Below are 25,307 nucleotides of genomic sequence, written 5' to 3' on the forward strand. Positions count from 1 at the left end.
TGGAAACCTAACCGCGGCTAAACATAATCGGCTGAATAGACGGATATTCATGCGGGTCGCCCGGAAGGTTCTTCGAACGAGGGTCGCGAGGAATGGGGAGGAGGGGAGAGGGATGGCGGCGTGATTCGAGACTTACATAATGATGAACCGAAATCCGTGGCATGCACGGCCGATATGTTACTGTCCGCTTCGATGGCGTCTGCTCCCCCCAAGTAGATAGGGGATGAGCAAGCGGCGCATGGCGCACCGCTTTCCTTCCATATTAAGTGGCTAAACCCGCGGCTTGTGGGATGCAGTAAGGCATTCGCCAGTGACTTCGCCGGATGCTCACGAGAGGACTCGGTGGCGGCGGGAAGCCCTGACTCCGATTACTGTCGACTGTTAATATCGGAAGTCCACTCCATGCAATCCCGCTTTTGAGAAAGAACTCGCGGAATAAGAAAAGAAGAAAAAGGAAAAAAAAGGAGGAAGAAAAATAAACAGCGAAAAATTTATTGTATTTTGGACGGAATCCATAAGTGCACTAACGAGGAACTTCGTGAAGCAGCAAATTCTAATAGCTTGAATGATGATGCTGGCATTTACTAGTCGACGTGTAGAGAAAATGCTTCAAAATTGAAATCATCATCTATGACTATGAAAAATAGACTCGCCGACTTTTCTTTGTCCGACGAATATTTAGAATATAAAAAATGTTTCATTACAAAACATATTTTACGTTACTTTAACCATAAGAGCAGCAAAAAAAAGAATTGAATTTATGCTTGCAGTAAGAAAAACGTCATACTCCGTTTTAAAATGATCATTGTTGGATTTATATTTGTATTAACTTTCTATCCAATGTGATAGAGTTTGCCAGATATCAAGGGATTTAATTGGAACGATTGCAATGATTTTGTGCTTGTTAGAGGTATTAGAGCATTTAATTGGACGAGTTTCTAGAAACGGCTGGAGTCGTTTATGACGCTAATAAATGGAAGCGATTCGTCGGCGATAATCACGGATTACGGAAAAACTTCATGGGCCACCGCGTCATTTGTCAAGATTTACTTCCATGTCATTTATTTGTTCACCAATGTTTATTGCTTGCTATTAATCGGAAATTACACGTTTCGTATGTAATTGAACAATTCCATTCTTCTTTCATTTTTTAGATTTTAACTCATTGCGCACCTCGAAGATTTTCAATATTTTTTCCTTTAACGCTATTTTAGTATTCTGCTCGTTTCTTCTTCACGATATTTCCACGTTATTTCTAACTTTCCCTCTACGCTATTTTCATTTGCATTCTGATCCTCTACAATCATTTTATGCGTGTTTATTGAAACGGATGACTCTCGCAAAGAAACGTAGCTTCATCGATCTTCTCGAAGCGATGCTTCTCATTCGCGAGGGAAAACGTCTTCGACTATTTCCGTACGTTTGCACGGGCACGAAAACACGAAGCTGCCGCCGCGACGCTGCCACCCCCTTCCCTTCCCTCCTGCCTACCTCCCGCTCTCTCGCATCGGTGAGACAAATCGATGCTTCATGAATTTACAGCGGATGAGTCGCTCGGTCGTTTCATGAAATAGCGCATTACAAACCGATCCCCATCGATTCGCTGCGATTTGTAAACCATCGGTCGCTTTACCCCCGCGTTGCCCTCATCACCCTACCCTCACCCCAGCCTCCACCACCGCAAGAAGACGCAGCTGCTAAGTTTTCGTCCAAGATAAGCGAAGCAATTGTAGCACGAGATGTCCTGGGCGGAGTCGCTTTTCCCCAAAATGGATTTTTGCGAATCGCTAATATGCTGAGGAAGATTTAATGGAATTCTCAGACTCTAGAAGAGAGTTCGCAAAATACCGCAATGTCCCGCAAGATGTATTACGCCGGCAAGAAGTATACGCCAGGCATTTTGTAGTCGCCTTTTCTTACGGGACACTTATTCTAAACTTGAATACCCACATTTTTCAAGATACGATTAGGCTTTAAGTCTAGTTTCCCGCACGAGTTTCAAACTTTTTAACCTGAAATATTGGACGCTTAAATTTCAGAACGTATGATTCTTTATATAAATTTCTAAATTCTGACATTTTTACTACTCTCTAAAAGGTTTTAATTTTTTTCCAAGTTATATATATATTATACATCTTCTCTTAAAGTGCAGCATTATAGTATATCGTCACTGTTCTCGTTATTTTTGAAATAGATTGAACGCGCGGATGTTTTTGCAATTCTTTATTTCTTTTTCTTTTTACTTATTAACGCTTACTCATGTTACTGATATTGATTGCGCATAAACTTTAGTTGTCAGAGTCTCAAACATGTTTGAGGCTTTATCTCGAAGCTGATACGGCTGATGTTCTTTCGTAGGATTACCGTAACCGATAGGTTACGCAAGTTTTGGCATAGCAAAGTCGCGAGTTCACCTGCACGTTATTTTACCGGGTGGCTTTTGCCTTTGACTGACAATAAAGCTAGCACTCAGCTCACCCGGCATCCCGAAGCCACTCTTCACGTATCAGCATAATGGAAAAGTTATCGGAACGCTTTAGAACGGATCTTGAAAGTTACGGCAACAAATTCGTGAACGTTAACTTATCGGCTTCCTCTTTAGACGTCCTCGAAACTAATAATGCATGATGATATTATCAGGTTTCATGTTTGGGAGAGAAGAGCCGATAAGAGAAAAATGCTGATATATAGCTGATGCTGGGACTGCGCGAGTATACGACTGTATCCAATATCACAATCTCAATTTCTGAATTGATTGCACCTGATCTCACCGTTCTCACCTCTCACTGATTTTTGGAAAGACTTGCATACACTAATCCAAAATTATTTTGCAATTGCACAATTATTGAAGGAGAATAGATTACGAAATATCTTACTTGATTAGAAAAATTAACTTATAAAATACAGATTACTAGAACTGTGCAAAAAAAAATACAAGTTGGTGTACTAATACGAATTATTGGATTTTATACTGCTTGTTTTATACAGATTATTTTATCCAATTAACTTTATATGATTTGGTTTGTGCAAATCATTTTATGCGAGTATTATTGAAGTGCATTTTGAAGCGATGAATATGGAATATTGATGTTGGAATTAGCGAGCTCTTTTGCAACCTAATTAATGTGGTGTCTGTTTACGATACAGACCGTATTTAACGGACATAACATCAACATATTAACAGTACAAACATATACGGTCGCGCACAGCTTTCTTTAACAGTAGAATTCGTTAAAGGCTTCGGATTCGATTGTTCGCCATATTTTGTTCACGATTTCATTAAGCGAAGAAAAATGAAGAGACGTTTTTTAATATTTCCCTGGGGGAAAGGCGCGGCCGATTCCTAACGAGGTCGGGGGTAGTTTATCGCGGAAGCACATCAGGAATTATGAACGCGGCCGTAAACGGGAGGCCAACACTTTTCTAGTTGCAAGATGGCCGCAATGGGTATCGTGCAGCGGGCGCAACTCCCATTAAGCATCTCCAAGCTGCAAGTAGACCGGACTAACTGCACCCTGCCCGACTTCTTACATTCTAATGAATATAAATATCGCCCTCTCGCTTCGTCTGGGTCGTACCTTTCGAGCCCCCGTCTTCCCGTATAATTGTTTCCGTGGGAGCTCCTAGACTCTTCCAGATAAAGTTCCTATTATTTTACTAACAGTGTGCATCCCCCCATCGCTTCTCCACCAGCCCCTCTAACAATCCTTCTCACCCTTCCTCGTCCACCACCAGCTTCCGTATTCCTCCCACCCTCCCGATAGCGGTCGAGAGCTCCGCTCGAAGTGAACTCCGCTCCGCTCGATAAAATCTTCCGCGGCTCCACAAATTTTATTTATCGCATTCTGGAAGTGCTTGTTTAACACGTACGTTCGAAACGTATCGCTCGCCGAGAATCGATACGCGCTCTGCCTGCGCTTGCCACGCCCCCGCGTTTATTTTGACGAAATTCCTACAAGCGGAATATATCGCGTTCAAAAATGGTCACGTCGTGTCAGAAATCGTCGCGGAGAATCGTCGAGGAAGCTAACGAGGTTTCAACGGGGTCCTAAAAAAGTTGGATTCTTGCCGACAACATTGGAATTTTTATCACCTTGAATTATAACGTCAGACGCCAGTTCTGGCGTTTTGAATTCTTCGTGCGTGATTTTGGCTTTGATTTCTAGAATTTCTGCGTCTTGGAATTCTTAATTTGTAGTTCCCCTCTTTGTCTGAACTTGGCAATTTGTAGCCTTATTCTTCGAATCATTATAAGATTCTATTTTAGATATTTTCAGTATCCATATACTTTACAATTCATCTCCTTAAATATTTGATTTTTTAGACAGCTTAGAATTCTTGTTTTAATTATTAGATTTTTTAATTTCCTCTTGCGTAAACATTTTTTCGTTTGCCTTTTACTGCCGCGTATACATGAGTGACAAATAAGAACACAGAGTTGTCACAAATGTAATTATGCTGCTGTATATTTTTATTATAAAACCATCGTAGCAATATTGCAATATAATATCTGCAATTGCTGCGATATTGAATGTCAAATATGAAAAGCTGCTTTTAAGTGACAGCAGGCCAACGGCGACGGCGTCATTTAATCCGATTCCACTCTTTTGTGACCGATAGCGCAGCAAGCGTTCATATTTCATTCCTTGTAGGAACCAGCGACAGCCGGGATGTCATTAAAATATTTATTTCCCGGCCGGAAATAGCTGTTCGACGCAAACACATTATTTTGCCGATGCTCGTCGCGTGGGATGCGGATACGTTCGCGGACTGCTCCGTTGATCTCGACGTATTATCTTCAATTAGCTGATGGAAGTGACACAAACCGTTTTCCAGGTTGACCATGGTTTAAACTTCACTTAACCCGCATTAAATTACGCATTTCAATGTAGGTTGTAAACGACGTCCGTCTTAATCTTCCGAGTGAGTCTCTCGCCGGGATTACACGCCCAGGATAGCAGGGGATTGTCAGAGAGCGCGATTCAGTGGATGAAAATTACAGGCAACGAGGTAGATGAAAATACGAGAGCGATGCTTCATAGATTGCTTTAAACGGTATTATGATAGCGATGTCGTTGAGGTAATTATTGTCTGAGAGCTTAGCTTTTAGGAAAATATTATAAAATTGCCTATTTCGCCATTATAGAGTTTTCGAGATTGTGCGATAGTAATGTAAATGTTTCTAAATGTTTCTTTAAATTCTTAACAATTTAAAAACATTAATATTATTCTTTAATCATTCGTAGAAAGAAATAGATTATTGAAAATTTCTTCGGAATTTGTAGCTCTAAAACCTTAAACTTTTAAGAAAAATTTAAGGAATTCATATACTTAAAAGGAATCAGCGTGTTTCACTGAAACTATAATAAAAATTCGAGAAAATGTTGTAAAGGCATTTCTAGTTAAATCGAATATCCAAAGTGTGAATGGCTTTTGAAATGTTTGAGGTAAACGTTATTCACGCGTTTAGATGGCAGTGTCTTTCCCGGTACAACAAAGGAACTCGGTCGCGCGGTTAATCGATTGAGACGGCAGATAATCGTGGCACTCGCGGTGGAGATTCCGGCATGTAACAGGACATCGTAAGTCCTCTTAACATGGTTCGCACAATGGCGGGCAGTAAGGCCGATGTGTTTCCATGACCGGGTCAGTTCCATAATACCACGCGGACAGCAGCGCGGCGCGGCGCGGCAAGAGCCAACCGTGGGATGAATGTTACATGTGCATGCCACTCAGCAGATTGCAGCCGACTGAAGTGCAGTCAGATATGCCGCACAACAGTAGTAGCATCATACTCGAATGGCGCGGACACTAGCGATGGCGCTCGCTCGTCGAAAATCTAAGCTGTCCATTGGCGTAGCTTCGATAAACAATCTTGTTTCAAGAAAATTCTATTGTTGGTCCTTTCTGCTGTTTCATGCGGTTAATGTCAACACTTTTAAATAAATAAAAATTAAAATTATTTGATAATACGTCAGTTGTCCAGAGCTTTCCAGATAATTGACAAACAATTAATAATATTTGAGAATTAATGAGAAATATATAATGTGTGGACAATCTAAAAAAATTGGAGAATATTTGAAATTAAATATTATAATTAAACGACACAAAGGCCAAGATGTATCGAAATCGCTTAAAGTGAGATTTAAGACACATATCACAGATATCCAAAGCCTCACAAATTCTACTAAAGGTTAACAATTCCAACTATCCAAAGTACTAAAGTTTCGCAGATTGAAATTTCCAAAGATTCAAAGTTTCGAAGTTTGAAAGTTCTAATGGCTACAAGTTTCAAAGGTCCAGTGTTCTAAATATCTGAACTTTCGAGGGGCAAATACCAAGACGGCGCCAATGTAAGGGTAGTTCGCCGTCGTAAAAATGCCGAGCGGTCATCTATACATCCTGGATACGACGCGCGGTCGAAATAGTTAAATAGAGATAATGGACCGGAATGGGATTGGCTCCTCGATGATGCTGCTCGTTCGAATTATGAAGATGGATGAAAGCAATCACACTCGCCGCAGACTGTCCGTAACTTCACATTTTCCCGGAACAAATCATGATCTGAACGTCCATTCTCTTCCCCATATTTTTTCTGTCATTTTACATATTACTTTCAGCATTTCCGTCGCTGTAAACACAGCAAAATGCACGAAACGTAACTTGGCGATAATAAATTATCATTGGTAGACTGTGATAATTATTGTTTATTATTGTAGTTGATTATTTGTGTTTATACATAAATATAGTTTAAGCAAATAAAATTATACATCTCTTGGATCTATATAATTTAATTATTTTAATTAATTCTTTTTATAACTATTTTAATAATTAACAATAGTATTGATTTTGAATAGTACGAATATTAAAAATAATAATTATAATATACCGTTAATTTAACTTCTATAGTACTTATAATTTTTATTGAGTTTTAGCATTTTGAATATTCTCTGCTATTCAGAATTGTGCATTGTCTTTAAACAGGCAAACATTAGACATTGTATAAACCACAATAGGTTTAATCTCAGTCTTCGCAACTGATTGTGAGATAAAGCTAAACAACGGTTTAAAACCACTACCAGCGCGGCGCAATGATTGAAACGCGGCGCAGGGTATCCATTACTTAGAGAGTATTTTCAGTCAGCGCGAGAGAGTAGCCGTGCTTTATTTAATTATTTTCTCTCGATATCTCACGGCTTTCTGAATCCATCTGTAAATTAAGTTGGCCCCCGATGCTCCCTGAAGAGACGGGCGGCGCGGCGCGCTGGCAAAGATTGCGGAAGGCGAGGGCTCACAAACACCTGCACACAAACCTCCGCTTTTGCCAGGAGGTACAAAAGGAGGGCCCCCTATTCTTTTTCAGCACGCGTCTCTCACCTCGGCGTTCAATTATCCACTAAGGGCAATGGAGTCACCGACTTCTCAACCGAGAACCTCTTAACGCGTTTCCGCGCTAGCCTCCCACGCGAACAATTTACGGGTGTTTTCTTCAAGAATGCATTTAACCTCAGAATACTGGAATACCTGGCGTATTGTACTGTAAATTCGACATCTGCAATTTTCCTTGTACAGTCGTACAGGCCCTCTTTGCATGCAGCCTGTTCCGAGGAAGATTGTATTTTTAATGCCGCATTCATCTGCGATAATTGAAGCAATTGTCCGAGAAACTATATAGATATATAAGTCAACTGTCATGCATTTTGAGAAAAGTAGTATTTGTCCGTTTCAAGTTTCACGGTTCGAATCATTTACAGTACAGTTGGACCATTTTGCACTTTGATTTCCTGTGGTACGAGCAAGAGATTATTTTAGACTTCCGCAATCATTTTCGGAATACGTTTATTTCAGTTTACCAAAGTGTTGTCCGCATTAATGCGGTTTAGATACACAATCGATGTATACATATATATATATAGCGATATCAAAGTGCGATTTCAAAGGCACAATATCGCAAAGCAAAATTTCGGAATCACGGGTATGCCGGACCGCGATGTGTGGTAAATGATAATAGTCGCTCCGAATTTACGTTTCGGAATTTTTCATTGCAGTCGTTCCTGATGAATGGAGCACAGACACAATACGTGGCGTACGACGGTTTAACATATTTTGCGTGATATATCGCGACGCCTTTTGCCACGGGGCCATTGATCGCTACCGCCACGGTATCCGTGCGATATTTCATACATTTCGATGAGGCATTTTGAGATATAATCGTCGGAATCTGGAACCAGCAGCGACGCGATAAAAAGTCATAATGCCCTCATTTATAATGGCCTCAGGCCAAGCGCACAACCTGCCAGCGACAAATCGATATGCATTTTTGACCGTGTTAATTGGAAAACCAGTGACCCCGGAAACACGCGGATTCATACCTCGCTTTGCCTCACCTCACGCACAGTTAGGTTCGGTTAGTTTACGTTGGTTTATATTATGTTACGGCAGAGATCAAATTCCAATTTCGAAACGATCTAAAGCGCAGATAATCTCCAATTTCACAGATCAAAAGTCAAGGTATCTAAAATAATGGAAATAAATGATTAAATATGTTAAAAGCATAAAAAAGAAAAGAAAACTTGCATTCCAAAAATATCAATATTTTTATTATTATCTTATAAGTAGTAATTTTTTTTACATTTACGTATTTTTTGAAAACTATATAATAATTTGAAAAATCCTACTAACTTGGTGTATATATATAGAAGAAGTATTCTTAAGGTATAAAAAGTTTCGTAGGTAAGATATGAAAAGCTCCGGAAGAAATCAAAGAAGTCTTAAACTCCCGCGAAGCGAAAGCCTCGACGCTCAAAATCCAAGAGAACCCCAAAATCCAGACGCACCAATATCTGCGTGGTGTAGCACAGTAGAGTCGAGTCGGCACGCTCCAGCGCACAACTCGACTATGAGTAAACGTAAATGGCCGGAGGGAAACGCGCTGCGCAAGGGGAAAAAGGGAAATACGCGAAGCTGAATGCGAGGGCGTAACGATGTAACGACTTTTGTGCGAGGAATGCGCGCGATACCCGTGACGAGCCCCGAGTGCGAGGAATCTCTACGGAATGCCCCGAGATACAGCAATATGCATATACGAGATGCAACTCGGGAGTTATGCATAGCATTAAATGTAAAGTGTAATACGCGAAAATGAGAGCCTTTTTAGAAGTGAGTTCTGATCATGATAATGGAATGCCAGTAATTTGCTGTAAATCACGTCGCTTAGAAAGATTTGGTAATTCAAGAAAAATTTTAAATTTTCAAAAATAAATCACAATCGTGGAATAATATAGCCACGCAGCTATTATTTTTGTTTTGGCAAAAAACGCCTCTAATGGTGAAAACATCTCTTTAAAAAGGATCTCCTATAGTTTCAGAGTAATATTAAAAATATGAAAATCTGGATTCTTTTTGAAGAGACCGTGGATTTTTTCTAGTAAATTTTTCTAGTCAAACAAAATAGCTATGCAATTATTTGTATATATACATTTCTGTTTTAGATTTAAAAAATTTTTAATTTGTCAAATTTTTCTTATAAGATACGGAGAGAAAGGAGTTTACAGTTAGAAATTGGCAAATAGTAGGATAATATAGGATTGATCAAAATTTTACAAAGATTACGAATTCAATGATGTAAAAATTGCCAAGATTATTTTACATTCGAAAAAAAAACAAAAAATATACCAGGATTCTAAATATACAAAACATTAAAAGCGCAATATCGAACATCGGGGAACACGAATTTTCACACAGACAACCGCTAGTAAAAACCACAGCGGATTCACGGCGGTTGCTTCCGTGGCGTCTAGACGGGTGATGTATTTGACCGGAAGTGAGGTCGATCGATTATAGTGGAGAATGTATAACGATTGACGTGCCGCGGTACATCGCTCAAGCGGATGTAACGGTATCGTGTCGTAATTTCGGAAAACGACGCTCGAGGCAACGCTACATTCGCCGCAGTAGAAATACAAACAGCGGGGACACGGGGAGGGTAATACAACCTCTCTCTCCCGTTTCGAATTGCCAACTCTCCGGTCGCAACCCCTTCCCCCCTCCCGCCCTCCCATCATCCCCACCACCGGCTCTCCTCCGCGATAAATTATGTGCGTAGCCCGTGGGGTAAACTGCGACCTGTGGCAGGTATGCAGTAACGATCGGAGGAGTTAGATTTGGACGGCCACATTTCCAACCGAACTTGCTTGATTTTGAGGGAAGCTTCATCATTATTGCAAATCGAAATTGTAATGTTACCCGGGAACTTCATGATTATTGCAAAGCTGAATTATAATGTGTCGAGGGAACTTCATAACTACTACAAATCAAAATTGTAATGTTTTGTAAAGTCATGATAGATTTCTGTATTTTAATGAATAATTCTAAGTATATATATGTAGATGTATACAAAGAGGAAAAGATTTACATGCAGCCACATAAATTTAATAAAAAATGGACGTATTTGCAAGATGAATGCAACCAGCACAGTAAAGTAAAAAATTAGCCGCAAAGTCTAATTAAAATAGTTAATTTCTTTCCTATAAAAATATGATTACATTTAATAGTACATTTTATTCAACTGAATAAATACAGGTTATATTAAAATTCTTTTTGTAAAAATATTTCAAAGCTTTTACAATGGAAATTTAGAAGCTTTCAGCTATTCAAAGTTAAAATAAAACCTCGCGGATGACATGTTCAAATATTCGAAAAAATTCGCATTTTTACATCTCCTTTAATTTTCATTATATTCCTTTGAAGAGAAAAGTAGGCCATGTTAACGTACGTTTCAAACGTACGGGCATTAAAGATGAAAACCGAAATTAATCTCCGTTGGGGTCAATACCGCATTACTGGGCAGCAAATGCAGATAAATTCTTGAATAATAAAAGACCATTATTGATAATAGAAATTCGAGCTAATCGCGTTTCCAGCGGAAAGCGAAGCGTTACGGGTATCGCGTTATTAAATGCAATAAAGCTTTTAGAGAACGCGTTTAAATGCATGAAGCGTAGGGACTCGCAGGACTTATCCCGCGGAACCTAGCCCAGGGAGTCGCGCGCGGCTTATCCTGCGTGGCGGACAGGAAACGGGCAGGTTCTACCTCGCGTCTAGACATATTTACGCGCACCACGATAACCGGACTGTCCTTTTTAAAGCGGAGCTTAAAAGCTTTCTGGCCCGGAGGAAGAAAAAGTCACGCTACGCGGTGTGACCGCGACTTAAAACGAATACTAATGGGCGCCATGGAAATGCCTCTAGATTTCTTCTTTTCCACATCTCACATTGTGCGCATAATTTGTTTATATCGTAAATATAAGCGTTTATGAGCTTGCGGAAATTATGGCGTTTGTGATGTGTAAATACTAATCAGAGATAAGTATTGTTTTTTTTTTAATGCTGCCGCGTTTGTTGAATACGATTATTTTAATCGCGAGAAATTAAGATAATCGTATTCACACTACAGCATGTGAAAAGATGCACCTATGTAATATTTTACCTCATGTCGTAACGTCACATGAATCTTCGAAGAAATACAATCGCTGTTGTGTTATACCTTGAAGGAAGAGAGACGCGGACGTCTTTATAGATGTTTTCTCGTTACTTCAATCCCTGGACTATGGCGTCGGACCAGATGCCGAGGATGTTCCGCATCCTGGAAAACGACTGCTACCATTACTCTTTAGACATTGATAGAAGGAACAGTCAACGGCTTGAAATAAGACGGCTAACGCAATTCTCGCGCGTCTCTTTTCATAATGAGAACAGCTAAGAGAATTAATGCGATCTGAGGCATGGGTGACATATTTATTACGCTCTAATTTAATCAAACTTTTTCAATTTCTAATGCCCATGTGACTGAGAACTTTCAATCTTTTTCTACTCTAAATCTTCCAAATACTCCAGCGTTAATTAAATCCAGCATTAAAATTGGCAAAATTATTCGACGTCAATTTAATTACCTGTGTCAGTCTCGGTTGATTCTTTCTTGAAATGCACTCTGGACTTTCCCCCAATTTTCGAGAATGCAATGTTAAGCTCGCTCGAGGTAATCGTACACGCGCTAAAAAGCAGCAGCTGAACGTGTCCGAAGATGTTTATTCCTTATATGCAGCTTCCAGAAATTGCATCTGGCGGACAGTGGAAGATGTTCGCCACTGAAATAAGCGGTTATATTGTAGCCGGCGTACAATTCCGAAACGAAGACATGATAAAATGGGGACTGGAAGAATCGAAAATGGAATAAACAAGGAAAAGGAAAGGAACTCATGAAAGGAATGCAGCAAATCGTACACATTTTTCCTTTTTCCATCTTTTTCCGCATCTTTCGATGAACGCCGCGGGTGACCGTAAATATTTCTTTTGCTTATTTTCCCATCAGTGCTATTGTTCGCAAAGATGTCGACGAGTGTACCGCTATCGTCCAAGCAGATGGCGAATTTCGTCTCAAGACTGCTAGAAGTAGAATATCTTGCGAAAACAAGTCCGAATCATTGCAGCAAAGCAAAAACATGGAAACTAACAAGATTCCTTTCAAGTTCCCTTCTCACTTTTCTAAGATTTAAAGAACGAAATAATGGAACATGATGTCAGAAAGTTCGAAATATTCTGTTAGACAATATGTGAACGTAATTTTGTTACACAATAATATAAAAAATTGTCCAAAAATACTATTTTAGATAAAAAGGATATAATTGACTGGTCTTTCGTCCTCTCTATTAGCATCTCACTGTAATAAAAATCGACATCTTTAATTCAATATAATTAAATTCAGTCTTTTATATAAAGATCAGCTATTCATAAAAAATATACTACCTACTACTAAAATACCAACTTTAAATTTTTACTGCAAAAAGCTTTTTCTAGATAATCCATAATTTGTGTGGGGATTCAGGATAGAATTCTATTTATACTTTTATGCGTTTCGTTGTAATACAAAAAAAAATTTTGAAAAATACAAATACATATATCTATATATAAAATATAGAATATTATATGAATTTATATCGAGATATATGATACATAAAATTATAAATTAAAAATCTATCGTGAAATTTGACGTGAATTATAGATCGTCTAAAGTGTGCTCTAGGCATAATTTATAAAATGTCGCTGGTCCCGATAGATTTAGAGAAGAAAAAGAAAGAGTGATTTCGAATTTTCCAGTCGAATACATTACGGGCGGTCGATAAACGTGCACGTTTATGGAGAGTAGCACACGTGAGAGGGTCACCGTTCCGTCATCCTATCTGCTCCAGACGCTTCGCGTGTACATTGGAATACGTGTACTACGGATTGAATAACGTCGTCCACGATAATGGAAGGCTTTGCCAAACCATGTATCTACAACACCGCACTATCGGTATCGAACACTCGGATCTCTCACGGTACCGTGGTCTCCTCGAAAAGCCAGAAAGAGCGCGAAATCCCACTAATCACAGGATTTAACAACTCGATCGCTCTACGGATTAGGCACGATGGTATAAACTCGGATTTTGCAGCATCTGAGATTTCTAAGAGAGACAGAGGGCACGACAGATAAGGGAAAAAACGTATTCTATGCAGAAAAAAAGACTGTAGCCGATAAATCCTAATAATCCGTTTGTAACAAGAAAAGAAGGTAGTGTTTTGTAATAAATAAATTCCTCCCGTTTTTGTATTCTTAGTAAACTTATAGCAAGGTAGAAGTGATTAATGAAAATAGAAGATTCATGTAGAGATAATTATTTTACTTTGTTTGTATATGTTACTCAAAATTATAAATGAATTATTTTTAAATTAATCTTTAAAAATTATTTTTAATAATCGAATTGTGTAGAAACATTTAATAAATACATTTATATAATTACAATAAAATAATAAAACATTTATGATACTGCAATGCTCCATGTCGTACAAGTAGATCTGAGATATATTGAAATTAAGCGTAACAAGGTGGTAGCCAAGAAGCTTCTCAGGTTTGCCTCGGGGATAAAGCGAAAGAAAGCGGAGAGGCTCGCGGTCGGTACATGTTCCGTCGTTCTTCCAATTTCCGGCGTTCAGTCGGCAGCTCGCGCGATTTTGCGAAACGGCCGCTTCGCAAAAAATTCCCGACACGACTCCGCACTTTGCGCGAGCGAGACGAATATACCGCTTTACCGGGACTGCGGGAATTCCCGTCGCTTGCGACCGAAGATGGCTGGTGATACCAGCCAGGGATTTCGTTGAAAAGCTGGAAGTACAGAGTGATGGAAAAATAACTCACATGAATATAGACACAATTCTCTCTCTGACACACATACACATACATATCTCGGGATATATAAATAATCTTGAAATTCTTACTTTTATAAACTTATATCTGTTTCATCAAACTTTCTAAAATTGATTATCATCTAATGCTATTAAAATATTTAAAATTAAATTGCAAATCTTTTGTTTCATTTAGTTAAGTGAAACGTAAAAATTAATTAATTTTTTTTCTTTTATTATTACCGCGGTTACAATTTTAAATTATTTTAATGGCAACAACAGAATCAACAACCTGCAAAGTTGGCTGATGCCCTGCTGGAAAACAAGGGATTGATGTTATATAATTTAATGGAATTGAAAAAAGAAACAAAAGAACGTTACTTGGCTGGAGATGATTAAAGATGGCGGACTTTCGCGGGCTCGAGCTGAGCGTATTGATTTGCGAGGCTTTTGCGTGAAAGTCTTACGAATAATGACATTTCCACCCCCGAGCAAAATAATATTTGTGCCGACATCTGTACAGAGCTTTCGCAAGCGGGGGTGTCATGAGTTTCCTGCAAGCTTCGCAAGATGGCGAAGGCTGACGCGTTTCCACCCTTCGTGTGTCCTGGGGTGGTTTACCGCCCCGTTTTTCCCAGCGCTCGCAAAAGAAGCTGTTTCCATGTCACTGGCGGGGAAGAGGAGAGGAGCAGGCGAGGAAGGGGGAGGGACAGAGTATCGGTCGATCTTTAGGGAGATTTTCGTTGATTTACAGCACCATTATCGATGCGGCGCTCGCTCGCGTCAACCGGTTTCCCCGGGCATATGGAGACGCCGTAAAAGGGCTGTAAATCCATTATTTACACGAGCATGCGAACCAACTGGAAGAAGGTCGCTCTTCGAGACGCCGTGAGTTACGAGACCGACGTTTCTGCGCACCGCGACGCCTCGTAAATATTTATCTCGTGCCAGCCAGAGGCAGCACACCAATAAAACTGATTACGCCGCGCGATAAAAACCGTTCGTATATTGAATTGATTTGTACGTAGCGATCGGATAGCTCCTCCCGTTACCAATACGGATTTGGATAACTTACGAAGAGTTTCGATTAATCTGCCGATATATACAACCTATCTTAGTCTTTAATAAATCTAACCGATACTTTATTTCTCGCAAACAACATTTAGAACGTACATTAAGAAATTGATTTATATCAGTCATCCTACTTAATTTATGTATGTTTATTTGTCCTGTTACTGTATAATATTAATTATATCTGCATCTATCATTTTTTCCATTTGTATCTGAGAAATCCCATTATCTGATTTCAACAGACCGTCTTGACGCTTTCTTGGACGTACGGAAATGCATCTCGCATAGACGGCCTTCATAAACGTTTCGAGCAAGTTACGAGCGTGCTTTTTTTATAGCGAAAAATACACCATCGTTTGGAATGGGGGGGGGGCGGAGGGGAGGGAGGGAATGGTTTTCCTTTTATTAGGATATAGCTTCACGCGAAGTGATTTATGGCAGCGGCGGGCTCCGTTGCACGCGCGCGAGCCGCGCGCTCACGTGACGCAAGATGAAAATATCTCCGCGCGCATGTGATTCGCGATACATCAATTTTATGCAGAATGCAAATCGATCGATCCCCCTTTCAATTTTCATGTAAATTTCGCGGCGATCGCGTGTCCCTGTCGCTTTCTCTTGTTCTCCTGGCGCTTGTTCTGGCTCGAGATCGCCATGATGTATAGGACCCGACGGAGGGACGCGAGCGCGGACGCGATTGTGCGCCAACCATCGCAGTGCTCCTCGTAAAGGAGAAATGAGATGGAATATATGCCCGTTACAATGTCGTTTGTGTTCCATAAATATCATGGGCTTTGATAATGCACAGAGCCCTTGCGTGAAGGAAAGCGCTGCACATTATAATTATATAAGGCTTTAGGCTGGAGAAAACGAAAGTATGATGACCATCTTCGATAATATGATAATGGGGGTGAAGTTATGTTATATTATAAATTTATTTAAAGAGAGGGAGAGAGCGAAACAAGCACGCGTAAATGGTCTACTGTTTTAGGCTTTATTTTCGCGAATATTTTTCTATTTTCTATTTAAATACATGTTGACCAACTATTCTCTACCTTATTCCTGAGGTCCTTAAGTACTGATAAATCGATATTCACATCATGAGATATATGGGATGAGTTGTCGTTGTCAGAAGGGAGGCAAGAAGATTCGGTCGGGAGAATGTCACGATCGAGTGTCTTGATTTATCGAGATGTATCGGGTGCGCGCCAGCCATTCTATCGAGCGTTTCGGAGGAAATAGGAGATACGTTAGTTCGACGAACGGTCGTCGGTGATAATTGAAACCGTTAATTAAATCTCGGGATAAGCGTCGCGGCTAAATGAGTTTTTAGATCGCCGCCTCTCGAAGTCGCCAAGGGATGAAATCTCTGTCATTTCATTCCCGATGTAGCCCGCCACGTAAATGATATTTGCGTTTCTCGGATCCTTTATATCGTTTTATCTCTCATTCAAAAGAGACCTTTTAAATATATTTATTTTAAAACTTAAAATATTCGGGGCAAAAGTGAATTTAGTTTTATAACAGTATTTTTTTAGAAAATTAATTTCAGAGGAAATAAGAAGTTTTGTTAAACAATTGAAATGTAATAATAATCTGTTGTCTAACTCACAAGTATCGACACTTATATCACTGACAATCACGTTTGATCTACCGATGCTTTACTGCCGTATTCGCAGGTGGAATGATTTACTTACAATCAGCGACAAATTCGCTATTCAAATGTCAGCAGAAAGTTTGGCGGAAAGGATTTTCCGATAAATCTCACAGAAGACTGTCGTCCCAGTCTAATTTGCGGATCGCGTGCTAAAAGGAAACTACGTCGTTCGAAGGATAGGGATGGCGAAGAATTTATAGTTACCCTAATATCGAAAACTCACTGTGTGAATAGTTTGCAAAGGAGGTGATATAAATTTCACGACTAATCCTATGCTTCCATTTTCGCGAACAAACTCAGGCGATAATTTTTCGCCTGATGTAAATCAGAGATCCTCCGAGGAAAGCGTTCCAGAAGACCCGAAAGCTTCTTAAATACAATTAAAAAATTACCATCGCTGAAGAGGATAAAGTATTGCCGATCGCCAAAAGTATAATACTGCAATCGAGATTTTGCCGATTAATATAAAACAATCTTTGAAGAAATGCTAAAAAGATTTTTATTAATTAAAAAAATTAAACAAACATGTCAATAACGAGATTAGCGCAAATTACATTTGCGATATAAATATTTATATGGCTATGTTTTATAATCCTTTTCTCGTTTCAGGTCAGAAAAATCCGAGGTATCCGGTTATGGTGTTTATCCAAGGTGAAAGTTTCGACTGGAATAGTGGTAATCCTTATGATGGCACTATATTGGCGGCTTACGGCAACGTTATTTTTGTTACAATTAATTTTCGACTTGGTATCCTAGGTAAGAAACACAAGTTTGTCAAAGAACCGTAGAATACAGATACACAGATCATAGCAGCGAGAATTCAAATTTACTCCTTTGTTGCTCTTATCTATGGACAGCGAAGGGCTGTCGATCGATCCACCAAGCGGAAAAGTACTAACGCCTAATATACTTTTACTGTATACCGTGTCGTATAAATAACTTCGTTACGGTTTGTCGTTTACCAAGGCTGCTGCTGTGTTGCTGCTGCCTGCGCTTCGCAAACTTCCTATCTAAATTTTTATCGCTTCGAGCTTTTCAATATTGGACTTTGCCTTCAAAGAAAGTTTACCGAGGTCACACGATACAAGGCACTAGATTTATCACGTCACCGGAAGTATAAATGATGCTCTCCGCTGTATCAGCTTAATCGCAAACAGCTATTTTAAATTTAAAAGAAAAAATCGTCTTACGCACTTGTGAAATACGTGAAGGTAACGTAGATGTAATATGAAAGTTTAATCTTTCGGATTGCTCGAATCAGTTATAAAAATATTCGTATTCATACGAGCGATTTAACAACAATGAGGTCGTGCTAGATTGCGGCATGGTTCTTTCTCGTATGAAAAAACGTTAAATTATTCCGTGTATTATCCAGGCGTGCACTTTTCTCATTGTTACGTAAAAAAAAAAAGTATATAACTGATGTAGTAATAGTATATATATTTCTCGTTGCACGAGGGGCGGTCATGCGAAAGCGTCATTATTCAAAAAGTTCGTTAAAAACTGCCATCCAGAAGCGCGGCGCATCGCGGCACCTGCAATCCGAAATTGTCGTGTACAGTGGTCGTCCTGTGAAGGGGTTAACAGCGAAATTCCGGCAATCCCTTCTCGCGAGATGACAGCGACGGCGCGATGCAAATAGACGAGAGCTCGTGGTGCGCGCACGTGTACGCGGGTGTGGGTACATTCGGTATATCCGGTAAGTGGAGTGGTTGGCGGAAGAAAAAAAGAGGCGGACGCGAAACCATAATCATAAATTAGGTTAAAGTGCTGGGGAAGCGCTTAGTAACCCCCGACCCGCTCTAGGCGGCCGGAGTTAGCCCGTGAGGAGCCTGCGGATAGCTTCAGCCCGCCCTGCCGCCGCCATGTCCGCCCTGCGCAAAACAGGGGAAAAATATGGTCCCGAGCGCGAAGCGGCTGCCGGAGCAAAAAGAGCCCTGGCGATCGCGTTACCGCGCGAAAGTGCTTCATGTTTAAGCACGAGGGGAGAATTTTGCATCTCCGCGGAGCTAATTAATTGGGACACTGAATACACGAGTCCCCGGGGATCTTGAAACCTGGAATCCCAGTTATTCGAGATCCTTCTCAATAAGAAACAAAAAAAAGGAGAGATGTGTCTCGGAAGCTTTCAAGCTGTCGAGTGGCGGGTATTTATGGGACTTATTTTAATGAGCTTTACTTCTTCCTTTCGTGGATTCTTAGATATTCAGTTCTAACAGGTCTTACCGTTGAAATATTTAAAGGTACAACCTTGGATCAATGGACCGTTCTTTAATCCGCGAGTTTATACTTCCTTGACTTTTTAGGTTCCTTAATTGGTTCAAGAAATTCTCGCTTGTTACTTTGTTTAGAGATTTTACACTTTCGAGTCCATAGGTCTATAAATTTCAGACTTTCAAGGTTCATTATATTCTTAGTTTCAGCTTACTCAAACTATTTTTCCTTTTTTATGTTTAAAAATAGTTAATCATTTAAATATTTACTTTTACAGTAATTGTGGGACTTTTGTTGTTAGGTTTCCTGAGACCTGGACTTAGAGACGATACAGAAAGCAATTTCGGACTGTTAGATCAAGCAGCGGCATTATATTGGATAAAGGAAAACATCGCGGAATTTGGCGGCGACCCTAATAGAGTTACTTTGATCGGCCACGGAACCGGGGCTATCTTTGCTAATCTACTTCTAATCAGTCCATATGCCACCGATAAAAGTAAACAAACAAAAATTTATATATTATATTAACATAATCGTTTTCTTCTTGTTTCTTTTATAAAGTCTTTCTTTGTTAATGTTGCTTTCTATGGTTTAGTTTCCATTTCCTATTTTATCGTCATTTGATTCTTGCTAATTTCTCTGCCAATCGTTCCGGGGAAAAAGAATACTTGAACATCCATCCGGCATTCTCGCTCGCAAGAACCAAAGGACTATATGCAATCCGAGCTAATCCCTCTCCTCGCTATAATTGGAAACATTATCCATAGTCATAGGAGCGCACAGTGATCGCATATAGGGATCACGATTTCCGAGTCGGCGAGAGATAATCGTGGGATTAATTGGAGGAATCAGAGCAAGAGAGATAGGCATACGTGCACTTGCATTAAATGCAATACATCCCACATGTATGGTCGAAACAATATTCGATCGATGTGCTTTTGAATGATTTATTGATCATGAAAAATTTGTTGTATTTGTGATTAAAATTGAAAGTGGACATTTATTGTAATAAAATTATGAAGAAGCAATGATAATTTGAAACATTTTAAAGAATTATTTATATAATTATTAAGTAACTATTGAAGTAATTGGACAAACTATTGGATATAATGTAATATTAAATTACGATACTACCAGTGAATAGTCGTTTATTCGCATCTCAACAACTTCCAATTACTTCTTTTGAGTTTCTTCTTTTCCGATTCGTACAAGAACTTGCATTGTGATATTTCCGAGTTTGACAAGGGACTAAGAATCGGTAGTCTACACGTGTTCAATGGCGAGCACACATCGACCACGGAGCACTCAAGCACTCTCGAGTACTCGGCGGTGCTCAGCAGGGTCAGCGAGAACGTGCAAAAGCAAGAAAGAAGATGTCGACCATTTTTCACCCGACCGGCTCGCAATGGCGGCCGGGAAAAGGAACTTTTCTCTTCCGGCCGGGCGCACAATGCCACCACGTCCGGCCAATAATTATATTGTGCAATGAAAAATAACCGGACTTAATATTTTACACGTCGAGACAGAAATGCCCGTGCCATGCCCGAGGGTTCTCAAATATTGGTGCCACTTTATATTTATAACAGGCACTCCCCTTCTTTATCCACACATGACATAAATGTGATCATTTGTTAGACCATAGTTGGGAAATTATAAATATTATACGACATTGTTATTGCTAAGAAAAACAGTTTTAACAAGTAATGTTAATATTATGGATGATTTTATAAATTCCTTCTTCAATTATAATCAAGGATCTTTCAAATAAGTGCAGAAATCGGTGGCAAAGATTGAATTAAAAGAATTAACAGAATTAAAGAAATTAATTTTTGACGATCTTATTTTTGTTCTGCATAAAACTTTATTAAAATTTGAGAATTACTGAACGATATTAAATGCTAAGTTATCAGTCAGCAATATTTTTATTTTGTTGCAGAGATGTTTAAACGGGCTATTCTCATGTCTGGATCAGCAATGAGCGCGGACGCCTTCGGCAAGGCGCCATTGCAAATTACCCAGAAGGTAAAGAAAGACGCCATTGCATAATAGTCGCGAATAAAAACGCGAGATGAGGATTGATGCGCTCGGATTTCAGTTTTGCGGAATGACAAATCGCTATATGCGGCATCTATTATCATTAATTCTATGATTGGCTTAATTTCAGAATTTGAAAGACATCTCTTATACATTTCTAGTTTTTCTCGAGTTTGTAAAATTCAATATCCGATACTTATAATAGATCCTTGAAACGTCGAATCTGATTTTATACGAAGAATTTGCTAATTCCTTAAAAATTTCTACAATTCTACACATTTATTGAAGAATTTTGAAGATATATTTCAAATTATATAATAGAATGGCTCATATGGATTATGGTATTCGTAATGTATTTTCATATATAAATGTCTAAAATTTTTGGAATTTTAAATGTTTGAAATCGCAAGCCTTTAAAAATCCTTAAATTCTTATTCTTCCACTTTACTCTTTATTTTTTTCATTTTTATTAATTCTTGATATTTAGATTTGTTTTTCTTTTAAAATGTCGAGCTTTTTATCTATATGAGCTTTGTCATATTATGATACTCTTCTAGATCCTCAAATTCTAAGTTTCATTTAAATCACTATTGAATTGAAGAACCTCCGAAATTTCAAAATATCCGAAAAACCGCGTTTATCATAGTTTTTACAGTGGTAACATATGTTTCACAAACGATGGCGCCGTGTTTCTGCTCCGCTCGCGATTTGAATTCGAACGGAAAGACATATCGTTGCTCGTCACGGCGAAGAATCGTTACATAGTTACATCGATGCCGAGGGTACAGGGTCGTTGGCCGCGTTCATTGCGCTCGTGAACAATGGCGGGGATCGTTTTTCAGGTGGCGCACGCTCTCCTCTGTTCCGACACCGACGACACCAAACTGGCGCTCTGCTTGCGCAACCAGGACGTAGACAGGCTGCTACACGTGGACGAGCAATTCGAGGACAAGCCGAAATACGTGCCGGCCTACGCACCGTTGATCGGATCGCCTAACAGCAATGTCCTCAACAATAAGCCGCTCAATTTAATGAAGAATATCGAGCTTTTTGGCAGGTATGATTTTTCTATTGAATAATATAGGAAACACGGAATGTGATATAATAATCCTTGTACGTGGTACAATAATAATATTATTAATATAATAATATAATAATATAATAATATTATTGTACAATAATAATGGTATAATAATCCTTGTATTAATCTTAATCATGGTGTTTTTACTTAAAATGATAAATTACTGAAAAACAGTTCGTGAGATATAAATGGAGCTGTCAATAATATTTACCGATGGCTATTATTAATATTCATTATGATTAATGGATTTTTGGAGATACGTTTGCTCTCTTAAGCAAACAAAAGGATTGAAGTATTTAAAGCAGCAAATCCTACATTTACATTTAGCAAATTAAAAATAACAAATTGTTATTTTTAGGTTCGATCTGATGTACGGTGTAACGGAATCCGAGAAATTTCACATCCTGCCATCTGTTGCTTTGTTACACGGCATTTCTGATGGACAACGAGATGAAATCCTGCAAGACTATGCCAAAGTAAATTTGCTCGTGTGTTGAGTTCGTTTATCCCAATATGAAGCAATCATTGTTCTATTTATTTTCCTTCGTTCTTATTGGATTTATCTTGGGAGACACATTTTCTTTCCTTGGGTTTCAAATTTCCAGATCCTTACGTTCTTCAATTCCTTTTCCTTCTTCTACCCTTCAGCTCCTAAGTCCTTAGAATCTCTGCTTTAGATTAGAAATTGCTGCATTTCTTCTAGAGCAATCCTTCAATTTCTAGATTTGTAAACGGGTGTTGCGATGATTAGATTCTTCCACATTATCACGGACTCCATATACCTTTCATTTTAAAACTTATAATTTTCTGTATGTTCTTCAGGCGACGCTCGAGCTGGAACCGGAGCGCCGAATCTTATCAAAAGTGTTGGAACAATATGGCGCTTTTTCGAATAGATTCACGAGCGAGTACGCCATGAAGAATCGGGACATGGTGCTGGAGGCTCTCTCCGATAGCGGCACCGTGGCGCCGTTAATAATGACTGCCAATTTGCATTCAAGGGCGAACCCGAAGAGCTACATGTACGTCTTCTCGCATCCGAAAGCTATGCAAGACTACTCTGGCGTAAGTAGGTCTCGACGATACAACGAAGATCGATTATAGCGGCTCAGACACCCCTCGACAAAGCGGGACCCGACATGGAGCGGGAAAAATGTTGCACGCTGCATCAATGGGCGAGGAAAGGATGTGAAGAGGAGAGAGAGAGAAAGAGAGAGAGAGGCGGGGGGAAAAAGAGGGGGTGGTCTGGCGGGGATGATGAGTTAAAGTGCACTTCCTTCAACGCTCCAATTCGTGCAGTTTCATGCAACGTTGTTATTCCCTGATGCGGAGTGTTGCTCCTGAAAACGGAGGGCATTTTTCATCTGCCGTACTTTATCGGTGAATCTGAAATGGAGGAAATTTACTTTTTCTAATTCTCTCTAACCGCAAAAGAGAAGAGACAGTGCGAGAGAGAGAGAGAGAGAGAGGGGGGGGAAGATATATACGTTATAGGTTTCCGCAAGAAGCGTAAGATTGTTGATTGTTTAGAGAGTGACGAGCAAAATGTTGGAAAGATTTTAGAAGATTTTTCCTTTTTCGAACTGATTTACGAGCAAATCTGCAATTAGCAAATGATATTACGAGAGTTCTATTTTTAATAATGGGCCACTTTTAAATATTTTAAAGCTTACATACATTTTTATTCTAAATTTTATCATTATTATATCACACACACACACACACACACACACACACACACGCACACACACACACACGCGTGCGCGTGCGCGCGCAATATTTTTAACAAATTATAAAGTTGCTAAAGTTTACCGTAATGGAAGATAGTAGCAACGGTTTCCGATTAAATTCCTTGAAGGAAAATCAACTCTAAATTTGTCAGTAAACTGGCGAAAGATAGAACGGAATTTTTAGGACACCCGACATAGTTAGTCGCATTGTATTCATTGTCCTAGGTTTCTTAGTTCGGAAGGGACGAGTTGTGACCTAGTGGCAGCCATTGTGTTCGCGCTGTTCGCCGAGAGAAAAATCCGAGCTGCGAACCCATTTGGATTTCGGCCAACTATTTTTATCGTCGTTGCGTGCGACGGCAACGACCTCGCCGTGCGGTAACCGAGAATATCGCTAAATTGAATGTACCTCTGGGTACAACAGCCATCCTCACGTCAACAAGGATATTAGATTTTAAATCTGCAAATAGCGATTCGCAACGTGCATCATTTCCATGTCAAGTTACGTCAATCTCTCCCTTTTTCTCTCTCAACTTCTCTCTGCTCTCTCTGTGCTCTCTTTCTCTCTCCCTCTCATTACCTCTCTATCCTTTTCTCTCTTATATACGTAGCGAACGAGCTCGATGAATTTTAATTTCCACTCGTTCTCGTAAATTCCGCCCTTTATTGAACTTTACAAATTGACGCGTTTGTAAATACGCTCGGTTTATCGCGCTAAAAATAATTACGACTGCGATAAATCTGAGAACTCGCGCCCAGGAAATTTCATTCGAAAATTGGTGGTGGGATTGATGATGAGTGAGTTTAAACTCGAAATAAACTTTAGTTTAACGGGTAAATTAATTGAAAATGGATTGTTAGGTAGCTACAAGCATTACGTAATATACATTTTTTCATATTTGTATAATTGTGGATATTAGAAAACGTTAAAATAAATTTGAGAATTTAAATATCATCGAGAAAAACAATTATTTAACGATTTACAAATTTAAAAGTTAAAAAAAGGTTTCAAAACAATAGATTCAAGAAATTTTCTACATCTGGATATTAGATAATTAATTTTTAGATAACAAATTTCTAGTGTATCTCCGTTTTGCAACAAAAATATATTATTGATTAAATATAAATGAATAAAAACTATATATTGAAAGTAAATTAAATAGTGAAAATAAATTAAAATAAAGGTAAATAAATAAACAGTGAGTGTAATAAGAGATATCGATAGTTGAAGGTATTAATACGGAAATTTTATTGGATATATATATATATATATATATATATATATATATAGAGAGAGAGAGAG

At 39.1% G+C, this 25,307-nt stretch overlaps 1 protein-coding gene across 4 annotated transcripts in view; it reads left to right on the plus strand.

Annotated features, from left to right (window-relative positions):
• The window catches only part of LOC105457395, a 48,442-nt gene that overhangs the window by 11,957 nt on the left and 11,178 nt on the right, over positions 1–25,307 (plus strand). For all 4 annotated transcript variants that reach the window (XM_011702034.1, XM_011702033.1, XM_011702035.1 and 1 more), the window contains exons 4-9: positions 17,555–17,701; positions 19,461–19,655; positions 21,096–21,181; positions 22,036–22,250; positions 22,633–22,750; positions 23,097–23,339. In XM_011702034.1, the coding sequence (XP_011700336.1) occupies positions 17,555–17,701; positions 19,461–19,655; positions 21,096–21,181; positions 22,036–22,250; positions 22,633–22,750; positions 23,097–23,339 (1,004 nt within the window). The remainder of the gene's footprint in view (positions 1–17,554; positions 17,702–19,460; positions 19,656–21,095; positions 21,182–22,035; positions 22,251–22,632; positions 22,751–23,096; positions 23,340–25,307) is intronic.

Source organism: Wasmannia auropunctata, unplaced genomic scaffold (assembly GCF_000956235.1).
Source record: "Wasmannia auropunctata unplaced genomic scaffold, wasmannia.A_1.0 LD335244.1, whole genome shotgun sequence".
NCBI classification, from domain to species: domain Eukaryota; kingdom Metazoa; phylum Arthropoda; class Insecta; order Hymenoptera; family Formicidae; genus Wasmannia; species Wasmannia auropunctata.